This window comes from Eleutherodactylus coqui, chromosome 13, assembly GCF_035609145.1.
Source record: "Eleutherodactylus coqui strain aEleCoq1 chromosome 13, aEleCoq1.hap1, whole genome shotgun sequence".
NCBI lineage: Eukaryota > Metazoa > Chordata > Amphibia > Anura > Eleutherodactylidae > Eleutherodactylus > Eleutherodactylus coqui.
Window position 1 is genome coordinate 38,330,305 of NC_089849.1, and position 23,749 is coordinate 38,354,053.

The window sequence follows — 23,749 nt, forward strand, 5'->3', positions numbered from 1 at the left end:
TCTGTCTGCAGCTGGAGTCTCATGGGACAACCCTAAATATACGCCTGGGACCAAATATTTTGCCTCAATTATACGTTTTTATTTCAATTTGCTATAAATCACTAAAACAAACCAAATCATAAAAGTGTCAAAGGATGGCGAGACTGCCCAGTGGCCAAGAATGGAATTTGATTGGCGCTGGGCTTTCTCGAGAATGGACTACGATTAGGTTCGGATATTAACCAAAGGAAATAGAGGGGGTATTAAACCCACTGAAGCAAACAGCTGTAAAGGTATGCCACCTTTTCTGCAGGACAGAAGTCGTAGTGGATCCTTTTTAAAAGGATTGTTTGCTTTTCTTTCCCAGCAACAGCCACTCCTGACCATGGGAACGATTTGGTTTTATAGCTTGAGCTGTAGTACCACAGGGTGATTTAAAAAGATTTGTGCAAAAAGTAAAGCCGACTTCTTCATACAATGACCAGAATGACATGAAAAGATAGAACTCTTCAAGTTTCTAGTGCACCTCGATCTGGTTGCCGATGGGGACATTAGACTACCTAAAACAATGCATCTCCGTTGCAGTGGAAGAGATAATAAAGGATATGCCAGGATGCGTCTGGGGAGAACTGAAGTAGAAATTGGACACCAGCCATGTCACTAGTAGCCTCCATATCAAACATGTGTAAGGTGCAATAAAAAACTTGAGGTGTATGTTCATACGGGGTGGAAATGTTGCGAAATGTTGGCAGCTGAAAATTCTGGTGCAAATTCTGCAACCCTTCTGCATTTGAAATAAGGCCTCGAGTCGTTGGTCAGGTGATGCAGAAGTGGCATCGTGTGAACATGCCCGAAGAGTTCCTCTATCCTTTCATGGCATTCTGGCTGCCGTATGTCAATGGATGTATGAAGAAATCAGCTTTATTTTAAGACTAGAGATGAGCGAGTATACTCGCTAAAGGCAATTACTCGAGCGAGCATTGCCTTTAGCGAGTACCTGCACACTCGAGACGAAAGGGTTCGGGCAGGGAGCTGCGGGGGAGAGCGGAGCAGAATGGAGGGGAGATCTCTCTCTCCCCCCCCCCCCCCCCCGCTCCCTCCTGCTGACTGCCGCTACTCACCTCTCCCCCGCGCCAGCACCCGAACCTTTCGTCTCGAGCGGGCAGGTACTCGCTAAAGGCAATGCTCGCTCGAGCAATTGCCTTTAGCGAGTATACTCGCTCATCTCTATTTAAGACCCTTCTTTTTTTTTTAATCACTCCATATACACAACCCATAGACAAAAGTGGGACAAAAAAAATAAGCAAAATCTCTTTCTAATCCTGGAGACCCATTTAAGGAGTTAATAAGAACACTCAAAAAGTCAATTAGTGAGAACTTTCTTTTTATTACGACGGGCATTTATATCATCAGGTGGATTACTGTACGTGATGACAGTGCCGTGTAGCACAGTCAAAGACACGATATCATCACCTGAAATGTTGCCAAGATGTAATAAAAAAAAACACTGGCTGTCACTTAGTTTTTCCATAAGATTGTATTTGTCTCCATCATGTAGAAAAGTGTCAGGATCCTGTGAATGTCTACATTATAATTCCAGCCCGACTCGTACGTACATGACGCACCCAAATCCTATTTGAAAGAAAATCAAACATCTACTACATCTGCTGGAAAGCAAACACAAAGGGATAACATGAACGCCGAAAAATCATTCCCTGCAGGAGAGAGCTTGAAAAAAAAAAAAAACTAAAAAAAAAAACACATCTATATACATATTTATTCTACTGGAAACCAGGCAAAATAGGAAATTCTGATCTCCCCGGCCAAAAGGATTGTGAAATGTAATTCTTCTCCGCAGTGTAATTCTAATTCATTTCTCAATAATTTATGAAGCAAGTGGAATGGAGAGCTCTGACGGGGGGATTATGAGATGCGGTGTGTGGATGGTGTGTGCCAAAAATTCTGAGCCTCGCAGGCTCTCAAGTATGTAAGTGGAGCTAATGCCAAATGGTCACAGCTAGACGCAAAGGCTTCAGTCCACTTAAAAGGAATTGAATAAAGTAAACCTGCTTGCCTTGCTTACTGAAGAAGCTGCCATCTTATTGATTGGCAGCCACATCCAAGCATCGGGAGACGAGGAAATGCACAGGTACAACTGTACAAAAATACATGGCAGCAGAGGTCAGGGTAGTACAAATGTCCACGGCTAAGTGTTCTCTTAAAGTGCTGCTCTGCGTGTGGTTTAAATCTGCATTAAGGGTTGAGTTAATTTCCAAATCCTCTGCTTTAAAAGTTTTTTCAAACTTTTCAGTTGATCTTAATTGGGGGTTTCAAATTTTTGGGGGTTGTCCTTGCAAAGAAATGTTCAGCTCCAGCTCAAATCATGTGATCTCACCAATTTGTAAGCGGTTAATGCAGCCATGGAGATGGACTGGAGAAATGCACCAAATATTGCACTAGAACTAGAATTTTTAACAAGTTTTGGCACAGCGAAACTGAGCATGCTCAATGGACACTTGCTGATTTGCTGCTGCCTTGCCATAAAAAGGGACAATTTCGCTACATAGGAGTGCAGCAGGGAAGGAAGGCTAGAGGAGCTGCTGACTGAGTGCTGAAAGGAAAGAAGGTGCCAGCGACAGAAACAAGGAAACTCCTGTATGAGGAGCAGGTGAAATGACAGGCACTGGCAAGAGGACAGAGAGATCAGCAGACAACTCTGTGGGATCGCTGGGGTCAGTAGAAGTGGCAACTCCCGCCTGACAAACTGTAAGTGAGGCTGGCCTCTGAACAGACTTTAGACTGTAGGTGTGCACACCAATCGGGTTACAAATAGTTAGCCAGCATGCCTTTTACTGAAGTTGGAAACTGCACTGAGGAAATTAGACTGTTAGCAAACTTCCGTTCATGGACAACTTAGGGACCCTTTACAATGTACGAATATTTGCTGGATCACAGGATTCTAAACGACAAACGCTCAGTTTAAATACCTGCATGATCTGAAAGACGAACAATAATTCATTTGTCATTTGGACTGTGCAAGCATACAAATCAAACAATGATCAGCCTGTGTAAACAGACCATCATTCATCTATGAATGACTGCCCGATTACTGTGTATGGAGGCGGTCGGGCCGCAACGATCCCTGGCTTGCTCCACCTGCATTCGCTGAGCGATTATCGCTTTTGTGTAAAAGTGCTGGAGTGATCATCGCTGGTAAAAAAGGCTGCGGGTCAGCAGAAACGCATCCAGCTCCTTGATGTCTGTTTATACGATTGTTGGCATGAACAGGCGTCATACGATTTACTGGATAGAAAGCCGTGACAGAAGGGTTGACTAGAGGAGGGTATGCTCGAAAGAACAATCAAAACTACCCAATTATCATTCAGTGTAAATGCATGTAAAGCAAACGATGTATGATCGCTACGTCACCGCTGGTTGCATGCTCATTTTAGCTTATCTTGCCGTGAAAAAGGACCTTTAGCCTCCCACCCAACGTGACAGTAGAGAAGAACTGGGCAGGACATTAACCAAGACAGCCCTCCATCTCCAGACAAGATGTGTGCACTTGTCCTATTAAATCAGACTAGGACCTGTTCAATATATGGTTGCACGGTGAACCACACCACCCAGGCGTTTCCCCACGTTCAATCTTAGAGCTAAATCCTACTAGTACTTTTATGAAGAGTTGTGAATTATTACCCTATGTCCTTTTCCATTACTTCTGCAGATGATATATGTCGTAAGTAGAGATGAGCGAGCACCAAAATGCTCGGGTGCTCGTTATTTGAGTCAAGCTTTTCGTGATATTCGAGAGCTCTATTCGAGTAACGAACCCTATTAAAGTCCATGGGGGACTCGAGCATTTTTGTATTAGACCTGCTGGGTGCCGAGCTCTCTCGCTCTCTCTCTCTCTAATACTCATGGCCGCGGCCGGCTCCCCGGCTAATACACGAACGAGCATCAAGTTCGGATGAGCATGTTCGCTCAACTCTGGTCGTAAGACACTATGATGGTGAGCAGTCCTTTCTATTTTGCTGCGGTTTTATTGCAACCCAATGGATAAATGAGATTTCCAGACATTTACTATTGATGGCCTACCCTCAGGATAGATCATCCATAGTTGATCGGCACGGTTCCGCCGTTTGGGATCCCCGACGATCATCTGATGTTCTGCCAATGCATTTGAACCGGACATCTATAATTGGGTTGGAGCCGAAAGTGTGGTAGAAGGCTTCGCCTCTGTTGAAATGAATGAGAGTGAATCCTTCTCTTACACTTCCAGCTCTGACCCCACTGTGGACGTCCGGCTTGGCTGCAATGACGGCAGGCCGGAGGACCAGCTGATCGTCGGGGATCCCAAGCGGCGGAGCCCCACGATCAACTATTGAAGACCTATTCTGAGGATAGGTCATCAATAGTAAATGTCTGGAAAACTCTTAAGTTTAACTGCACTAACAAGGATTATGGATGTGGTACACCAAGTTAATTTAGGTCCTTTTAGTAAATGAATACATTTATTTAATGCACTTTTTATGAATGAGGCCCTACGGGAATAAAATAGTTGGGGACCTGTGTCCTTTACAGCCACATCCAGCAGTATACTACATGTCTCGCTGATTAGTAATTGCTTTCGCTTCCAGTTCCTTAAAAGATAAAATTCTTTGTACTTCATTAAATGAATATTTAATCACAGTCGGGGCGATTGCTCCATATAATACATTACAGATACATCCACGCAGCCGTAAACCATTCCAAAAACAATAATTAAGCCAGCTCTCGGGGTATTTTTTTATTATTTTTTTTTTAATAAGTTACTGTATTGCATAAATCCAGAGATGCCTCGTAACGGGGTGGCAGTGATGGAGTGCCCTGTTTAACCAGCATAATGCACTCATTTCCGTGTTATTATATCCATCATGTTACCAACCCTGACATGGCGTCTGATATTGCAGAACTGCTCTAACATTTTTAATTAAGTTCCTGAAGGTTGTGTTGTCATGTTCCATCCAGAATTATACACTCATGGAAGAATGGGTTGGTGCCAAGCCTAATGACATCCCACGCAACTCTGCCAACATCATTAGCAGTCCCACTCTGATTAATTGCCTCAATTCTCACCATTTAGTGGTGCTCTGCTCCAGCAGTTAGTGCAGGGGGATCATCGTTAGACTGGAGCTGGAATTAATTACTGGTAACATAATGGTTAGTGGCTTTGGTCATAAATCTGACAAACTTGAGTGATATCGACGCTGAATTACACTTAATAGTAGGTGTGACATCCAAGGGTCTGTTCTGCATTTTCATACAAATAAAGGGACAGGTTACATCAGACAGTAGGGAGTAGGGGTATTCTCCATGACTAGATAATATACACCGCCATGTCAAAGGTCATAGGACAGGAACTAATATCTTGCAGGACCCCCTCTAGCCCGACTGAAAATGGCATGGATTCCACAAGTCGAAGGAAGATGACTGGAGGGATGTTGAGGTGTGCCATCTGGAGAGCCACCCACAGCTCCGTGGTATTTGTAGGTGCAGGATCTCAGGTGCGACTAGACCTCTCCTCCACGTGCCATAAATGCTTGGTTGGGCTCATGTCAGGTGAAGGTGCAGGCCGCACCATTCATAGGAACTCTCCAGAATGCTACTGGAACCCATTCTGGCTAACTTGGGTCCAGTGGCACGGTGCATTATCTGGCATTATCCCATCTTCGTGGGGTACATGAAGTCCATGAAGGGATGCAAATGGTCATCAAGCAGTTAAATATAGCGGGAAGTGGTCAAAAGACGTGTTTAGGTGGGCCAGTGGTCCCAACCCATTACATGAGAACACACCCCACACCAGTATGGAGCTACCACCAACCTGCACAGTATCTTGTTGATACTGTAGCTAGGGCCCATGGCTTCATGGGGTCTGTGCCACACACAAGCCTACCATGAGCCTGAAAAAAAATAGGTACTGTCATTCATCGGACCACGCCAGTCCTCTACAGTCCAGTAAGCAACTTCAAGAGCCCAGAAGAGGTGCTTTTTACGATGTTGAGGTGTTAAGAAAAGGCCCTCTGGTGGTCTTCTGTTCCCAAATCCCATGGAAGCTAAAGAATGCTACACTGACCTGCAGGATGTGTGTGCGGGGCCTCCCATATATAAATGTGGATGTGATTTCTGCCGGTGTCACTTGTCTGTTCACACAGACAATTTTAGCTAGATGCTGCCGGTCACGATCATTAAGCACCAGTGAACAGCCATTGTGCTGTCCGCTATGGGGGGTAATGCCTTCATTGATGTATTACCGGTACACATATGACACTGTGAATCGAGAAATATTTAATGCCTGTATAACTTTGGAAATTGACAGCCTAAGCCATCTGGCAATCACTATGATGCCTCACTCGAACTTCAATAATTCACGTCACTTTGCCATGAGCACGCTGGCCAGTAGTCAGCCTCACTGATAGCATAACACCTTACATCTTACACAAGTGTGGGAGGTCCCAAGAGGAGAATTTTCCCTTTTCAGGGAAGGAGACGGGGGTTTAAATGGCAGAAACAGGAGAGAAAGTGAATGCAGAGGATGCATCCCGGATAAGAAGAGACCTCATTGTATTTCTCCTCTCTATGGACAGAGAAGAAAGTAGCAAATGTGAACAAGATGTCAGAGGAAGTGGAGATATTTTTCAGATGGAGATCACAAGACATGGATAGAAAATGAAGAAAGTAGCCAGGATCAGGTACAGTGACCATTACAGAATGACTTATTGTGATGATGTACATTAGATTGTAAAATGTTAGTTTGTGCCCGGAATACCCCTTTTAGTAAGACATTATTGGCACATTCTAGGGATATGCTGCATTGTCATTGGTGAGACATTAATTTTATACTACAGAAAGTAGCTATTAGCAAGGAACAAAACTTTTCTGCACTCAGTGAATGGTTCGTTTTCACAAATGGTGGTTGTCAAGAACGTATAGGAGTTACACTTACTGGGGAGGAGGGGGGTATGATGACCATGAGCCCCCTCCTTGAAGTGATGTCTCCTTTTTTTCTCCAGAAAGACGTTTCCAAGCGTTAAAGATGAAGTAATAACACTTTTTATTTCCAATGTTCGCTAAAAAAACGGGCAACGCGTTTCTGTGCTCACAGGCACCTTTCTCAAGCCATGGTTAAGTCATACAATCGTTACATATGTATAGTATAAGATCACTTACATTGTAAGTTGCTGGTGTTGCTGGGGGCGTGTTTGAATTTGCCAACGTCCTCACGCTGGTCACGTGATCGGCGTTTGACGTTCCACCATAGAAAGGCATACAAGGTATCGCTAGAGGCGTGTCTGACGTCTGAAACGTCATCACGGCCATCATGTGGTCGGCATATGACATTCCCACTATTACGTACACTGACGGCATGCCCGAAACTGACACTGCAGATGCGCCGTGGATCCCACGGGAAAGCAGGAGATTAAGAAAAAAATAATACTGCACTGCGCATGTGGCTGGTGTGTCGGTTGGCGAGATTCAGAAACCGTGAGTGCCGTGGACATGAGGCCTTAGTCTGTGACAAAATCCGTAGCAAATAAAGGATGTGTGAATGCACCCTGAAGGGATTTTCCAGGACTGATGGCCCTTTTACACAGAACGATTATCCATCATTCAAATGAGCGAATATGAATGGTAATCGTTCGGTGTAAATGCAGCCAACGATCGACCGTTCACTTTTTGTTCATTTTATGCAGGCATAAAAATCATCGCTAGGTCGTTCGCCGTTCGTTCGGTTTAAAAAACCAATTGTACATTCGTTCTCATTTGCTTACACAGTGAATGTAAATGACTGAATGATTGCTTATTTAAACGGGCCAATGAAGTATCTGCCTGTATAAACAGGCTGCCGAGTGAACTCAGACATCATTCATTGGGACCGTTCAGGACTACAGATGAGCGAGTATACTCGCTAAGGGCAATTACTCGATCGAGCATTGCCCTTAGCAAGTACCTGCACGCTCGGGAGCAAATATTCGGCTGCCGACAGGAAGCTGCGGGGAAGAGCGGGGAGGAACGGAGGGCAGATCTCTCTCTCCCTCTCTCCCCCCGCTGACTGCCGCAACTCACCTGTCACCAGCGCCGGCAGCCGAACCTTCTCTGCCGAGCGGGGAGATACTCGCTAAGAACAATGCTCGATCGAGCAATTGTCCTTAGCGAGTATGCTCGCTCATCTCTATTCAGGACCCCTTGTGATCAGCAGTTATTAGTCAGAAGCAGACCGTTCTGTCCATGCTGCAGCAGCTCAGGTTGGTAATGTAGGCATAGTTCCTACTGAATTCAACACTGTCCAATCCACCGTCTGACATCTTCCTACATTCCAATGTCAGAAGACGTCTGACAGGGTATTCTTACCGTCTATCGCCAGCGACTCAGCTGTCGGAGCCTCTCTGGCGCACAAACTGGCTTTAACCAGTAGATGGCACTGTTCTATAACATTAAAAAAAAAAGCCTTTTAGGAAACCCGGAATCCAAAATTGGATTTGAAAGGGTTAATAGTCCCTTTATTACCAGCCTAGGCTGCAGCAATGTGGACAGAGCTGTCAGCTTCCAGCTCGGTTTGCAATGACAGAAGGCCAGGGTTCACACCATATTTTTACACACTGTTGAAAGATACTGTTTTTTGGAGGAAAATGTACAATTGAAATAGAACGCAACAGGTCAAAAATGATGCAGGTTCCTTTTTGGAAAACAGGATCCATTGAACCCACGAAGTTTGCACTTTGAAAAGCTATCTGGGAATACTTTAAATACACAAGTACATAAGCACTTACCACTTCACTCTGACTCAGTCCGGATGTCACAAAAGAATAGGATCTTTTGCAAGAAACTACTGGACTCTTGAATGAAGGAGCTGCTTTACTTCTCAAAGGTGACGTAAATGTAGGCGACGAGCTTCTCTGAGTATTACCAGGGTGCTTGCTTGCATGCTGCGGCTGCTGCACCACCTCTTTCAGTTCTGATGATTGCTTAGTACTTCCTCTTCTGAAAGGGCTGTGGCCATTTACTGCTTCCAGCTTACTCCTCAGGATTTGCTTTGGAAATCTGGAATTTGTCAGGTTGGTAGAATTTGGCGCGCAATTATCTGTATTTAAAAAGAGAAAAAAAATTACGCACTCATTAAAGGCCATGGAAACCTTTGTGAATGAAAAATCAACACACACATATTGTACTAAGTTTCTGCAAACAAAAAATTATACAGTTATCTGTTTAACGTATTGAGTTTTCCTTCTTATGTATTTAGAAAACCTCATACTTGGTTTGCAGGCTCTGCTACATTCAAGTTTCTGGCTTGGGGAGTTTCCAGTACTGATAAGCTAGTCTTTCTCATGAATGTGGATAAGCTCAGCCCCCCTCTCCTCTTTCAGAGGTTGCATAGCATAACCGCACCCACTCACTGTGTCTCATCCTCTCTCTGACTAGCTGCTGGTCTTGTTTCCCCTCACTGCTGATAAGTGCAGAGAATTCGCTAACACTAGGTAAGAGAGGGAGACTTGGGTATACTAATAGATCATAGACCGAACATGAGTGAACAATGTGATGCAGCAGCCAAAAAGGCAAACACAATTCTGGGATGTATTACGTGAGGTCATTATCCCCCTTTACTCTTCCTTAGTCAGACCTCATCTGGAATGCTGTGTCCAGTTCTGGGCACCCGACTTTAAAAAAAGACATCGACAAACTGGAGCAAGTTCAGAGAAGAGTTACCAAGATGGTGAGTGGTCTGCAAATCATGTCCTATAAAGAACGGTTAAAGGATCTGGGAATGTTTAGCTTGCAAAAAAAGAAGGCTGAGAGGAGACTTAATAGCTATCTACAAATATTTAAAGGGCCGTCACAGTGCAGAGGGATCAGCCCTATTCTCATTTGCACAAGGAAAGACTAGAAGCAATGGGATGAAACTGAAAGGTAGGAGACACAAATTAGATATTAGAAAAAACTTTCTGACAGTGAGGGTGATCAAGGAGTGGAACAGGTTACCACAGGAGGTGGTGAGTTCTCCTTCAATGGAAGTGTTCAAACAAACATAGTAACATAGTATGTAAGGCTGAATGAAGACAATGTCCATCTAGTCCAGCCTGTCTATCCTCCTGTGTTGATCCAGAGGAAGGCAAAAAACCCCAAGGGCAGAAGCCAATTAGCCCTTTTGGGGAAAAAATTCCTTCCCGACTCCCTAATGGCAATCAGACTGTTCCCTGGATCAACCCCTAATAGTTCCTACCTACCTGTATACCCGGATTGACAATTAACCTAAGATTTATATCCTATAATGTCCTTCCTCTTCAGAAAGACATCAAGTCCCCTTTTAAACTCCTCTATGGATTTTACCATCACCACTTCTTCAGGCAGAGAGTTCCACAGTCTAACTGCTCTTACAGTAAAGAATCCCCTTCTATGTTGGTGATGAAACCTACTTTCCTCTAATCGTAGCGGATGTCCTCTTGTTACCGTCGTGGTCCTGGGTGTAAACAGATCTTGGGAGAGATCCTTGTGTTGTCCCCTCATGTACTTATACATGGTTATTTGGTCGCCTCTTAACCTTCTTTTTTCTAGAGTAAATAGTCCCAATTTGGATAGCCTCTCTGGGTATTCCAGTCCCGTCATTCCATGTATTAGTTTAGTTGCCCTTCTTTGAATCCCCTCAAGCACTGTGACATCTTTCCTGAGCACCGGTGTCCAGAATTGTACGCAGTATTCCATGTGGGGCCTGACAAGTGCCTTATATAATGGAAAGATAATGTTCTCATCCTTCGCCCCTATACCTCTTTTAATGCACCCCAAGACTTTATATGCTTTTGCAGCAGCTGATTGGCATTGGTTACTGCAGTTTAGTCTACAATCCACTAATACCCCCAGATCCTTTTCCAAATCACTTTTCCCTAGTGGTACCCCATTAAGTGAATATTGGTGAAATCCATTTCTCCTGCCCATGTGCATAGTCTTACACTTTTCAACATTGAACTTCATTTGCCATTTTCCTGCCCAAGCCCCCATCTTATCCAGGTCCGTTTGTAGCCGCACATTGTCCTCCGTTGCATAAATTATATTGTATAATTTTGTATCATCTGCAAATATTGATATTTTGCTGTGCAGACCCTCTATCAGGTCATTGATAAATATGTTGAACAGAGTGGGGCCTAATACTGAACCCTGTGGCACCCCGCTAGCGACTGTGGTCCAATCAGAGTACGAACCATTTATTACCACCCTCTGCTTTCTATCATTGAGCCAATTTTTAACCCAATTACACACGTGTTTACCCAATCCGAGCTGCCTCATTTTGTATATTAGCCTATTATGTGGCACGGTGTCAAAGGCTTTAGAGAAGTCCAGATATACGAGATCAATAGACTCTCCCAGGTCCAGCTTAGAGCTTACTTCGTTGTAGAAACTGATAAGATTTGTCTGACATGAGCGACCCTTCATGAACCCATGCTGGTGAGGAGTTATTCCCTTATTCTCCTTGAGGTGCTCATCGATGGCGTCTCTCAGAATCCCCTCAAAGATTTTTCCCGTTACTGAAGTGAGACTTACTGGCCCGTAGTTACCAGGCTCACTTTTGCTCCCTTTTTTGTAAATTGGAAGCACGTTCGCAATGCGCCAATCCAATGGTACTACACCGGTCTTGATAGTGTCTAGAAATATTAGATATAGCGGCCTAGCTATCTCGTCACTTAGTTCCCTTAGTATCCTTGGGTGTAATCCATCTGGGCCCGGCGATTTATTAATTTAGTCTTCTTTAGTCGCTTCCGCACCTCCTCCTGCGTTAGGTATGAGATATTTTGTGAGGGGTTCATTTTATTCCCCTGCATCTCGTGTGGCATTTCCTTTTCGTTTGTGAATACACTTGAGAAGAAACTGTTTAGTAGATTTGCTTTCCCTTCGTCATCATCAATGATTTCTCCTGCATTATTTTTTAAAGGGCCAGTGCTCTCCCTGCAAATCCTTTTGCTGTTAATATAGTTGAAAAATAGCTTCGGGTTATTTTTGCTCTCTTTGGCGATGAGTCTTTCTGCTTCCTCCTTGGCAGTTTTGATCTTATCTTTGCATATTTTGTTTTTTTCCCTGTATGATTTTAGCGCTTCTTTGCTGCCTTGTTGCTTTAGTAGTTTGAACGCTTTCTTTTTTTTCGTTTATTGCCCCTCTTACCGTCTTGTCGAGCCACATTGGTTTCCTTTTAGTTGAGTTTTTTTTTATTTTTAAAGGGAATGAACTGCTCACATGAGGTGATTAGGATCCTTTTAAACTTTTCCCATTTGTCCTCTGTACCGTCATTTTTGAGGATGTTGTCCCAATTAATGTTACCGATAGTAGTTCTAAGCTCATCAAATTTTGCTTTACTAAAGTTTAGTTTCTTTGTTGCTCCCTGATAAGGCTTCCTATTGATTGACAGCTGGAAGTTGATTATATTGTGGTCGCTGTTCCCCAAGTGCCCCTCAACCTGCACCCCCTTTATACGTTCCGGTTTGTTGGTTAGTACTAGGTCCAGAATGGCTCTCCCTCTTGTTGGTTCCTGCACAAGTTGGTTCAGGTAATTGTCTTTAATTACTCTCAAGAACTTATCACCCCTTTGAGATTTGCAGGTTTCGTTCTCCCATGTTATACCTGGATAATTAAAGTCCCCCATGATAATTACTTCGCTGCGCTTTGACACCTCTTCTATCTGCCTTAGTAGTAAGTTTTCAGTTTCTTCTGTTGCTTTTGGTGGTCTATAGAAGACCCCTATCAGGATTTTGTTATTTTTTCCTCCCTGTATTTCTACCCACAGAGATTCCACCTGTTCATCTCCTACCCCTATATCCTCCCATAGTCTCGGCTTCAAGTTCGTTTTGACGTACAGACATACCCCTCCCCCTTTCTGGTTCCTTCGGTCCCTTCTGAAGAGATTGTACCCCTGCAAATTCACCACCCAATCGCACTTATCATCAAGCCATGTTTCCGTAATTCCGACTATATCATAATTTTCATCAGTCATTCTCGCTTCAAGCTCACCCACTTTACCAATCAGACTTCTTGCATTCGTGGTCATACAATTTATATCATGTTTTTTGTTTTTTAAATTTGTTTTGTTGCTATTCGTACTTATGGCTGATCTATCAGTTCTAACTGTACTAACCCCACCCCCTGCTCCACCCCCTTTCCCTTTGCTTGGACCCGGATCGCTAGTTACACTGGCTACCCCACTATTTCTCATTTTCCCCTCCCCCCAGTCCCTAGTTTAAACACTCCTCCAGCCTTCTAGCCATCTTCTCCCCCAGCACAGCTGCACCCTCCCCATTAAGATGCAGCCCGTCCCTACGGTAGAGCCTGAAGCCGACAGCAAAGTCAGCCCAGTTCTCCAGGAACCCAAATCCCTCCTTCTTACACCAACTCCGGAGCCACTTGTTTACCTCCCTAAGATCCTGCTGCCTTTCTAGTGTGGCTTTAGGTACAGGTAAGTATTTCCGAGAAAACTACCCTGGAGGTCCTCGCCCTAAGCTTGGACCCTAGGTCCCTGAAATCATTTTTGAGGGCCCTCCATTGACCTCTAATTCGTTCATTGGTGCCAACGTGCACCATGACCGCTGGATCCTCACCAGCCTCTCCCAGTAATCTGTCAATCCGATCCGCGATGTGTCGAACTCGAGCGCCAGGAAGACAACACACCGTTCGACAATCCCGGTCTTTATGGCAGATTGCCCTATCTGTCCCCCTAATAATTGAGTCCCCCACCACTAGAACCTGTCTAGCCTGCCCTGCACTCCCCGTCCCTGTCTCACCGGAGCAGTCATCCCCCTGGCGTTCAGAGGGCATGTCGTGCTGCAGCGGTGCTGGCTCTGTAATGGCATCGCCCTCATCTGCCAACGTTGCAGACATGTTGGGTTGTGCCAGTTCAGGACTAGCCTCCCTGGATCTATTCCCTCTACCCCTCCTTCTATCTGTCACCCAGCTGACTGCCTGCTTCCCCTGCTCTTCCGTAGCACCATCCGCCCCAACCTCTACCCCAGCGAGTGTCTGCTCAGTGAGCAGCAAACTCCTTTCCATGTTGTCAATGGCTCTCAGTGTTGCCAGTTGCTCATTTAGATCCAGAATTTGGGCTTCTAAATGTGCGACGTGCACGCATCTTGCGCAACAGTATGCACCCTCGATCGGCTGATCAAGGACCGCATACATTGCACAAGTAGCACACTGGATGACATTGCCAGACATGGAGCTCATCCTAATGGGGATCTACAATTTACTTGTGGAAGTAGTGAAGATAGACTTGTTCACACTCCGCTCACCCGCTGCTGCAACCGCTCACCCGCTGCTGCAACTGCTGCAACCGCTCACCCGCTGCTGCAACTGCTGCAACCGCTCACCCGCTGCTGCAACTGCTGCAACCGCTCACCCGCTGCTGCAACTGCTGCAACCGCTCACCCGCTGCTGCAACTGCTCACCCGCTGCTGCAACTGCTGCAACCGCTCACCCGCTGCTGCAACCGCTCACCCGCTGCTGCAACCGCTCACACGCTGCTGCAACCGCTCACACGCTGCTGCAACCGCTCACACGCTGCTGCAACCGCTCAACTGCTCACACGCTGCTGCAACCGCTCACACGCTGCTGCCTCTGCACAACCACTCACACGCTGCCGCTCTTGCGCAACTGCTTACCCGCTGACACTTATGCGCAACCGGTCAAAATATCTGTATGGGATGATTTAGTGAATCCTGCACTGAGCAGGGGGTTAGACCCGATGACCCTGGAGGTCCCTTCCAACTCTACCATTCTATGATTCTATGACAGCCCTCTGTAATAGTATGTTGAGAGTCAAATAACACACTATGTGCAGCTAGAGAAGTAACAGAGTGTGCTGATATTACAGGAGCGGCTGAAAACCAATGTAAGTGAATTACAGTCCTCTGCATTATGAACATAAGCTTGGAGAACAATAGATATGTGGGGCAAAAGGCATTTTGTTTTAATGCCGACCCCTACACATGGCCCCCCTAGGCAGGAGCCCTCAGGTGCCTAGTGGCAAAAACAGCCATGCCTGTCAGTTTACTCTAACAGAATTTGCTATGACTGCAGACTACAGGATTAAATGCCTTGATAAGTAACACAAGCATAGAATTCAAACATTCTTAAACTAATTACAAAAAGTCTTCATTTCCAAAATCACATTGATTAAAAAAAAAATGCAAACGTGTACAAAGCCCTTAAAAATATATATAGTTCACCAAATCTGAATTGTGTAGCGGAGCCCCCCCCCTCTCAATGACACATCCATTCCTTTAACAACTTACAGTACTGTAATGGTGGGAGTTAAAAGGATTTTACATGACTTAATTATTCTTCAAAGGCTTAGAAATATGTAAAATAAAGAAAAAAAAGACTCACCTGCTCCAAGTCATGAGTGCTGGAGCCCACCACTCAAACTGGAAAAAGCCGGCTGGTGGTCCCGTGCCGCTCACTGACTGCTCAGCCAATCACAAGAAAAACAAAAAGGTTGTTGGCTAGGGATGAGCGAGTGTACTCGCTAAGGCACATTACTGGAGTGAGTAGTGCCTTAGCTGAGTATCTCCCCGCTCGTCTCTAAAGATTCGGGGGGCCGGGAGCGGCGGGGGAGAGCTGGGAGGAACGGAGATCTCTCCCCCCCACCCACCCGCAATTCACCTGTCACCCGCGCCGGCCCCCGAATCTTTAGAGACGAGTGGGGAGATACTCGGCTAAGGCACTACTCGCTCGAGTAATGTGCCTTAGCGAGTATACTCGCTCATCTCTATTGTTGGCCTTGAAGGGAACATTTAGAAATCTGAGAATGGTGGGTTTGTGTTATTTAATATTAGAGTCTTTATTGCAAATGTGTCCTGATCTCCTTCGTGTCCCACAAGATGGCAATCTATGGAGAGGCATGCGACCAACACGTCATCCTGCTGCTTCCATTAAGACGAAGTGCACATGCGCAGCTACTGGACGACAGAAATGGCTGCCATCTTTTGGCTGAGAGCAGAGGGGATACAAGGTTAGGCAAGCGCACATGGTGGGTGGAGGGCTTCAAAAATAAGGATTCCCACACTTTTCTTAAGGCTTCCCTAACAGCAGCCTACCCCTTTAATTAGAACACGTTCTCTATTTTATGGGAAGTATTTTCTCATTTAACTATCATTTCTAGACTTGGATTATACGGCTCAAGTAATATCGCTCTCAATCACAGACTCGTTTGGTTTTTCTTCATAAATTGGACGAGCTGGAATTACAATTCGCAACATCTGTTAAACAATAAAGCTGAACTATCAATAACGCACATTGCTACTTTGTTGGTTTTCTGTATTGTACTTCTCCCACAAATGACTCCTAACTTTCGAGATACAACATGTTTCTTTTCGTTCTAAGCATGTGGCCAATAATGGTTCTTTAAAATAAGGAGACTCCAAAGTTAATGTTGCCTCCATGCAGTAAATGATACTGAAGAAACCGCCAGACTAAATCTGGCCAAGACATAACTCAGGTGCATAACTGACTGATATACATCAAACGGCTCTGTTCCAGCATCCAGATCTGCTGCCACAGACCCACGGCTTAAAGGGGTTTCCAGGGAGAAAACACCGATGGCCTATCCTTAAAAACAGGCGATCAACGTGGGGCGATCAAACTCCCGCTGTGCAACAAATTAAGGGTGCCAAGCCGAAGGCACACAAAAAAAACAGTCTGACGTACTGCGGTAAAAAAATACACCACTCAATTCAGCTGGCATGCGGGATGCCAGGAGACAGACCACCACAAATATAACCATAGCCTACAAAAAGGCTACCTACACAAGGGCGAGCTCAACCTCAGGCCAAGAAACTCAACCCGATATCACGCTTACAACTTTGTTAAAAACGCCTCCCATCACTTCAGCAAAATATATAATAATATAAGCTTTATTTGTATAGCGCCACAGCGCTTATATTTTATTCGCCCTCTCACCTGCCACCAATGTCTTACACCTCATAAAATCCCTTAAAAATGGGTATTCCCAAACCTTCACTATTGATGACCTATCCTCAGGGGCCCATAGTTTGGCTGATCAATCGACTCGCTGTCAGTGCAGCTGTCATCATCGCCGGAAATGTAGTAACCGGATTCACTCCCATTGAAATCAGTAGGCGTGCTGCCTCCTATTACACTTCCGACTCCTCATTGCAGTTGGGGTTGGACGTCCAGTCTTGACCACACTGACGAGCCAGAAGTGTAATAGAAGGTTTAGCACCCATTGATTTCAATAGGAGCGAAACTGGCTATTACACCTTCGGTGCTGACCAGCGATGAATACATCTGGCTTGCTGCACTGACGGCAGGCTGAGTTGATCGGTAAGGATCCCAAGCAGCGGGCCCCCTTGTCGATCAGCTATTGATGACCTATCTCAAAGTAGGTAATCAATACAGTCCCAGAGAACAAGTAAGTGAGCAATTATCTAGGCATTCCCACCAAAGTATAGTAAAACCGTTCATCTGTACGAAGACCAGGTAACAAAAAAACAACTGCTAACTTTTCTGAGAGGAACGCTGCACTGGTCAGGTGAGTGCGGTTTATTTTTACCGTTCACTCACACTATCCGTTCTTTCTTGAGTGCGGTCGGTTTGCTCATTATTGTTGTTCTCTCCTTTTATGATGTCCACCTGGTTTTGCTTCCAAAAACTGCATTAAAAGCTGCATAAAACGCACCCTAACCCGAAGTCTCAAACTTCAGGGATGTCAATCTGTCCAGTTAGCTCCATTAGCATTGGCCATAGAATTGGTAGGTCCGCCATTAGTTCGCCGTTCTCTTCCCAGACGAGCGCAGGTTCACATGTTTCATTCACCAAGATCCAATATGAGGTTTAAGTGCTTCCTTAATTTTTTGGAGCAAAGCGCTACCTTAAATTTTTTGAGCAGCGTTCGCTGACACGACTGGGTTTCTCTGAGCATATAAGTATTATATAATTAGGATTTAGGACCTTAGAATAAAAACCACAGCAACCGTACAGAGTAAGCAATTATTACCAAAGCGCAAATAATGCGTAGTAGCATCATAAATCCGTTCCACTCATGATCATTTTTGAACCAGCTACAGAACTGCAGACGTTGGACCAACAGTGGCGTTCCTACGGCATGAAAATGGACTTAATTAAACTGCGCTATTGCAAGGCATACGGCCATCGATGCATAAAAGCATAGCAAATGAAAAACAACAGGCAATCCATTTCAAATGGACATGTGATGTCCCAAAAGCTAAAATAAAAGCTCGTTTCTTTACAATATTTCCATACTTATTTAGATGGACATGCACATTCAGATGCTTTCAGATTAATTGGATGACTAAATCAATTTAATCCGTGAACTTGCTCCAAACCCAGCAGAATACAAACTACAAGAAATCACATAAGACGGAGATAAATCAAGGGGAGAAAACATTTAGGCGGGCGAGCATGTGCTTCTATACAGGCGTAGAAGAGCCGGCTGTCCGTTAAAGGGGTATTTCCACAATGAAGTTCGTATGTCTGAACGTACAACACGTAAAAAGTACTCGTCAGTTATATTAATTGTCCAACTACGTGAGAAAACGTTGCCTTAAGCACCTCAGAATCTACCATTGGTTGACGGATTGCCTCTACGTCCAACTGCAGTTCCTCTCTTGGTTGAAATGCGTTCTGGTCATTGTCATGGTCAACGGAGGTTTACAATGATGCGAGTACACATTAGCGTCGTACTTAGTAGGTATATCTGTAGTCTCAAGCAGACCGACAGAAGAAATGATACTCGAACCAACATAACACCACCAGTCCAACATTGTGCAGGTGCTACAAAAACAGCTCTGACCTATCAAAACATGGACTCCACAAGACCTCTGAGGGTGCCCTGTGGTCTCTGGCACCAAGACGTCAACAGCTCCTTTAAGTGCTGTAAGGTGTAGCCTTCATGGGACGGACTTGTGTTTCCAGCACATCCCACCAATGTGCGATTAGATTGAGGAACTGGAGGACAAGTCATCGCTTTGCACTTTTTGTCATGTCCCTCAAAATTCTCCCGGAACAATTTTTGCAATGCGGCAAGACACATTTCTTTGCTGAGAAGTGACAATGCCACTAGGGATTAATGTTACCGGGAATGGGTCTACAACAAAGGTGGTACGTGTCGAAATACCATCCACATGAATGCTGGGACCCAAGGTTTGCCAGCAGAACATTGGCCAGATCATCATACTGCCTCTTCCGGCTTGTCTTCTTCCCATAGTGCATCCTAGTGTCTTCTCTTCTCCAGTTAAGTGATAGACCCGGACATCCACATGATGTAAAAGAAAATGCGAGTCATCAGACCAGGTTGCCTTCTTCCATTGCTCCATGGTCCAGTTCTGATGTTCACCTGCCAACCCTAGGCACTTTTGTTAACGAACAGGGTCAGAATGGACACCTTGACATTCAGCGCCTTTGCAGACATATAACCCAGTTGCCGTTCACCAGTTACTCTTTCTTGCACCACTTTGGTAGGTACTAACATGCCACAAGACCTCCTGTGCTTGGAGATGCTCTGATCAAGACGTCTAGCAATCACACTTTCATCCTTGCTCAGATCCTTTGGGCTTATTCACACGGGTGTATTTACGCTGGTTAATACGCACTAATGAAACTCCATCTATTTTCATTAGGCGAGTCAGACCTGCATTTTTCACGTGCATCTTCATGTGTGAAAAAAAAAAGCAAAATGTTCTATTTTGGTCCATATTAAGGACCGAAATTGGTCAATGAAGTGAAAGGAACTGCGCAAACAAGCAGTGTATATGCATGATACATTCACTGTGTATTTGGGCACGAAATCATTAGGCATTCTTTTTTTTTTTGCGCATCACAACGTACACCAAAACATGAGCCGGATAAGAATATGCAATCAATAGTTCAATTTTCGGTCCATGAATATGAAGCACATACAAAGACCAAAAATACATACGATCGTGTGAATGAGTCCTTACAACTTGCTCATTTTCTGCTTTCAACACATCAACTGATCGGTCACTTGTTGCCTAGTATATCGCACCTCTTGGGAGCCAATGATACGACATAATCACTGTAATTCACTTCCCTGGTCAGTGGTTTAATGTTACAGCTGATCGTTGTAATAATAGTAATATAGCTTTATTTGTATAGCGCCCACTTATTCCGCAGCGCTTATTGCAACACAACAGAGATGACATATAACATAAGCAGATATAACATATACGAAGCGGAGAAATATCTTTTGCACTATTTTTGATGCACTTTTCCTGACCCGGATGTGGTGATCTGGGCAAGTAGGCAAGTATTGACCAGCATTTTGGTTGATCAGAAGGGCATGATGGCACCCAATGTTTAATAATTGTAGCCTTGCAGAACAGCATATAGTCACTGGTGATGAGAACTGGAATATGGGTCAAAAATCAGCATTCTAAAAAAGGCTCCACCTACTGATAAGGCTAAAGATCTAACAAATTGGTTTTAACGGGAGTCATTAGGGCCCGATCTGAGTATGCCATCCCCATCCTGCTGGACTATTCCTAAAGGGAACTCGGTATCACCTAAAAGCACCATAAACTAAGTTTATGGGATAGTAGGACAGGGTCTGAGAAGTCCAGGGATGAGGTTTTTATACTTACCTGGATCCCCGTTCCCTCGGTGTCCGCTCTTGTAATCAGCACTTTTATCTAAGGGTAGGCACGCACACTGGCTGCAGAGAGGAGGCGGATGCATGGAACAAGCACTGCTCACTAGTTCTAACAGCAAGGAACAGGGAGCCAGGTAAGTATCAACAGCACATCCCTGGTTTTCTTGGCCCCTGTCGTATATGCCCATAAACTTAGTTTATGGTGCCTAGAGGTTATGATAGGTTCCATTTAACCCCATAACACTATATGACATAAGTTTGCATCCTGGCAAGGTGGTGCTTAACGCACCAGGACATACAAAACTTATGTCATGTGGATGGCGAAGAACAGAAGCAAAGCATCACCGCGTTTAACCCCCTACATGCCGCGATCTGCATAATCTGTGGCATGTAAAGGGTTCACAGAGCGAACACACTCCCTCTGTGAGGTCATCGGACCTCCGTGATGTAATCGTAGAAGGACGATGCGTTGCTATGGCAACAGGACACCAGATACTGGTGTCCCGGTCTGCCATGGTTTATGATCGCTATTGTAATAGCGATCATATCTGTTATGGTCCAAGTCCCCTATAGGGACACAGAAAAAAAAAATGCTGTGTTTTTGATGCACTAACCCCTATTTGTATAAGAAAAAAAAAAAAAAAGACTTTTAAAATACCACATATGTAATATTATATCAGTAACGAGCTGTACAGTAAATTAAAATACAGTATTTATCTTGCACGGCTAAAAAAAAAAAAAAAAAAAAAAAAAGAGAAGACACTAAAAACGGAGATGAAAACCTTATTTTGTTTATTTTGCCTCCCAAAAACGAAATAAGTGTAATCAAAAAAGCTCTATGTACACCAAAAAACGGCACCAATAAAAACTAAAGCTGGTCACAAAAAAGCAAGCTTTCACAGAACTCTATCTATGGAAACATAAAAAGGTTATAGGGACTTTGAATGCAACGATATTAAAAAAAAAAAAAAAAATCCCAAAAAGTTTTTATTGTGCAAAAGTGGAAAAACCAAAAATCGACTTAACCGTACTGAGCTGCAGAAAAAAATTTATCATGTGATTTAGCGCTTATGCAGATGACCATATATCGGCCGGGTTTTCACGCCCGCCCGATATACGGTGTCCCTCCCCTAGAGGGAGGAGGCTGGAAGAGTTGGGAGCAGTGCACTGAGCTCCCGACCCTCAGCACTATTTGCAATGGGAGGGGGTGGGATGGGGCGGAGCCAAGTCCAGGAACTTAGCTCCACCCCCACCGCGCCCCTCCCATTGCAAATAGTGCTGAGGGGTGGAGAGGGGGCAGGAGCTCAGTGCACTGCTCCCGGCTCTTCCAGCCTCCTCCCCCTGCAGAGAGGGACACCGTATTTCGGCTGGGCATGAAAACGTCTGAATAAGCCCTTATGCTGCTTGATTAAGATGAAAACTCCCAAAAATCACTGTGTCCTTATGTCCAAAATAGTCTGTGCCCTTAAAGGGGTAAAGACAGAGTAAACTGTTGGTCCATTATATAAACTTACCCTAATACTACAGAATACACCTGGTCAGGTTTCATCTACCATACCTATGATACACAGACATGACTTACATGCAACGTCCCCATCAAACTCCACCAGTTCTGCATGTAGATTTAAAAAAAAATTATTCAATTTCAGAATATAAAACCCTATGAAAATAAAAGCGTGATGATATAACTTGTGAAGACCAGTGAAGGATGGTAGAAGCATAGCTGCATTCGCATTATCCAACTAATAGAGTTCTTAGCAAACAAAAAAATAAAAAAAACACCAAAAAACTTCTAATTCATATACCTGGCACAGCAGCGTGGAGAACATCTTCCCCTTCCTGATCCATCACTTCCCCATCCGTTACGGTGGATTCTTTCAGATCTTTAAATACATTGAACAAAGCCTGGATTTTCTCTGGAGTCTTCTTCCTTAAGGGTGACGGAGGAAGACTAAGGGGCGGAGTTGGCGATCTTGACCTAAAAAAAAGGTCATGCCAAACAATCAATCAATAAAACCAGGAAAAGATGAAAATCATAAGAAGTATAGATCTACAGAAGCCGACGGAAGGGGTATTTACCGGCTTACAACTGGAGGTGGCTCTTCAGGACTCTGCAGTCCCTGCCCGGAGGGGAGCACGGTCTCGGGTATAGTGTCAGGTGATCCGGAAGCTTCTGCAATGGCGAAACCTTCTGCTGAGATTATACACAACATGTCTTTCCTTAATTCTACACAAATCTACTTAATAAAGCATACCTAAGCAAGTGTTCATCGCTTCTATGCTTGCTTCTTCAGTGCCAAGCACAAGATGATGTGGCTAAGTCCGGCTTAACCCTCATAGTTCTGTTATATCTGCATTTCAAGACCAAGCCTCCTGCACCTGAACGGATTTGCATTGTGGAATCCGCAGTCGGCTTCTGCAGCAAAAAGCGTTCAGAGCATGCTATGGAAAAAAACGCTTCTTCCTGCACACTCGCGAAAAGAAAGTGCAGTTTCCACGAGTGGAGGAAAAAAAATTGCAGGATGCTTTATTTTTGTGTGGTGTCCCACACGGACGGCTTCCACTGAGGTCAATGAAAGCCGTCTGACCCGCTGGACTGCGCATGTCCGACGGCGGCTCGCTGCATCCGTCTGCAGGGAAAAAGAAATCGAAAGAAGGCAGGGATGTAGGGTCGCCGGCCGGGCACAGGGTCAGATTCCGCTGTGGGCTTCTGCATGCTGAATCCAGCCCGTTCATGTGCAGGGGGGGCCTAAGCCGATGCCAGACAGCTTTTTTGGCTTATGCCGCCTGCAGACGGCCGGGTCGGATCCCGCTGCGAGAATTCTCCCAGCGGGATGCGAACCTGTGCCCCTGCAGAGACCTGCGGCTCACCCACTCCCAGTGTCTTCCATCTCCTGCTATGCGCCGGCTGGTGCATGCGCAGAGCGAGCCGGCCCGTTACTACTGACATTTCTATGCAGGCGGGCACGGGCGGAAATTCTGCGGGAAATCCCGCTGCAGAATTTACGCCATTCATTTCAGTTTTTTTCCATCCTCTCAAAATAAATAAATGTTAACCAATACACTATATATACCCCAAAGTGGCATCATTAGAAGATACAACATGTCCCAAAA

At 44.8% G+C, this 23,749-nt stretch overlaps 1 protein-coding gene across 4 annotated transcripts in view; it reads right to left on the reverse strand.

Moving 5' to 3' along the window:
- BRCA1 (BRCA1 DNA repair associated) overlaps nucleotides 1-23,749 on the reverse strand; it is a 155,888-nt gene that overhangs the window by 42,627 nt on the left and 89,512 nt on the right. Inside the window, exons 13-15 of one of the 4 annotated variants that reach the window (XM_066587729.1) lie at nucleotides 22,715-22,808; nucleotides 22,441-22,613; nucleotides 8,790-9,100 (exon numbers count right to left, since the gene is read on the reverse strand). In XM_066587729.1, coding sequence (XP_066443826.1) covers nucleotides 8,790-9,100; nucleotides 22,441-22,613; nucleotides 22,715-22,808 — 578 coding nt within the window. Of the gene's footprint in view, nucleotides 1-8,789; nucleotides 9,101-22,440; nucleotides 22,614-22,714; nucleotides 22,830-23,749 lie in introns of all 4 variants that reach the window. The other 3 variants (XM_066587728.1, XM_066587726.1, XM_066587725.1) reach the window with 3 other exon arrangements.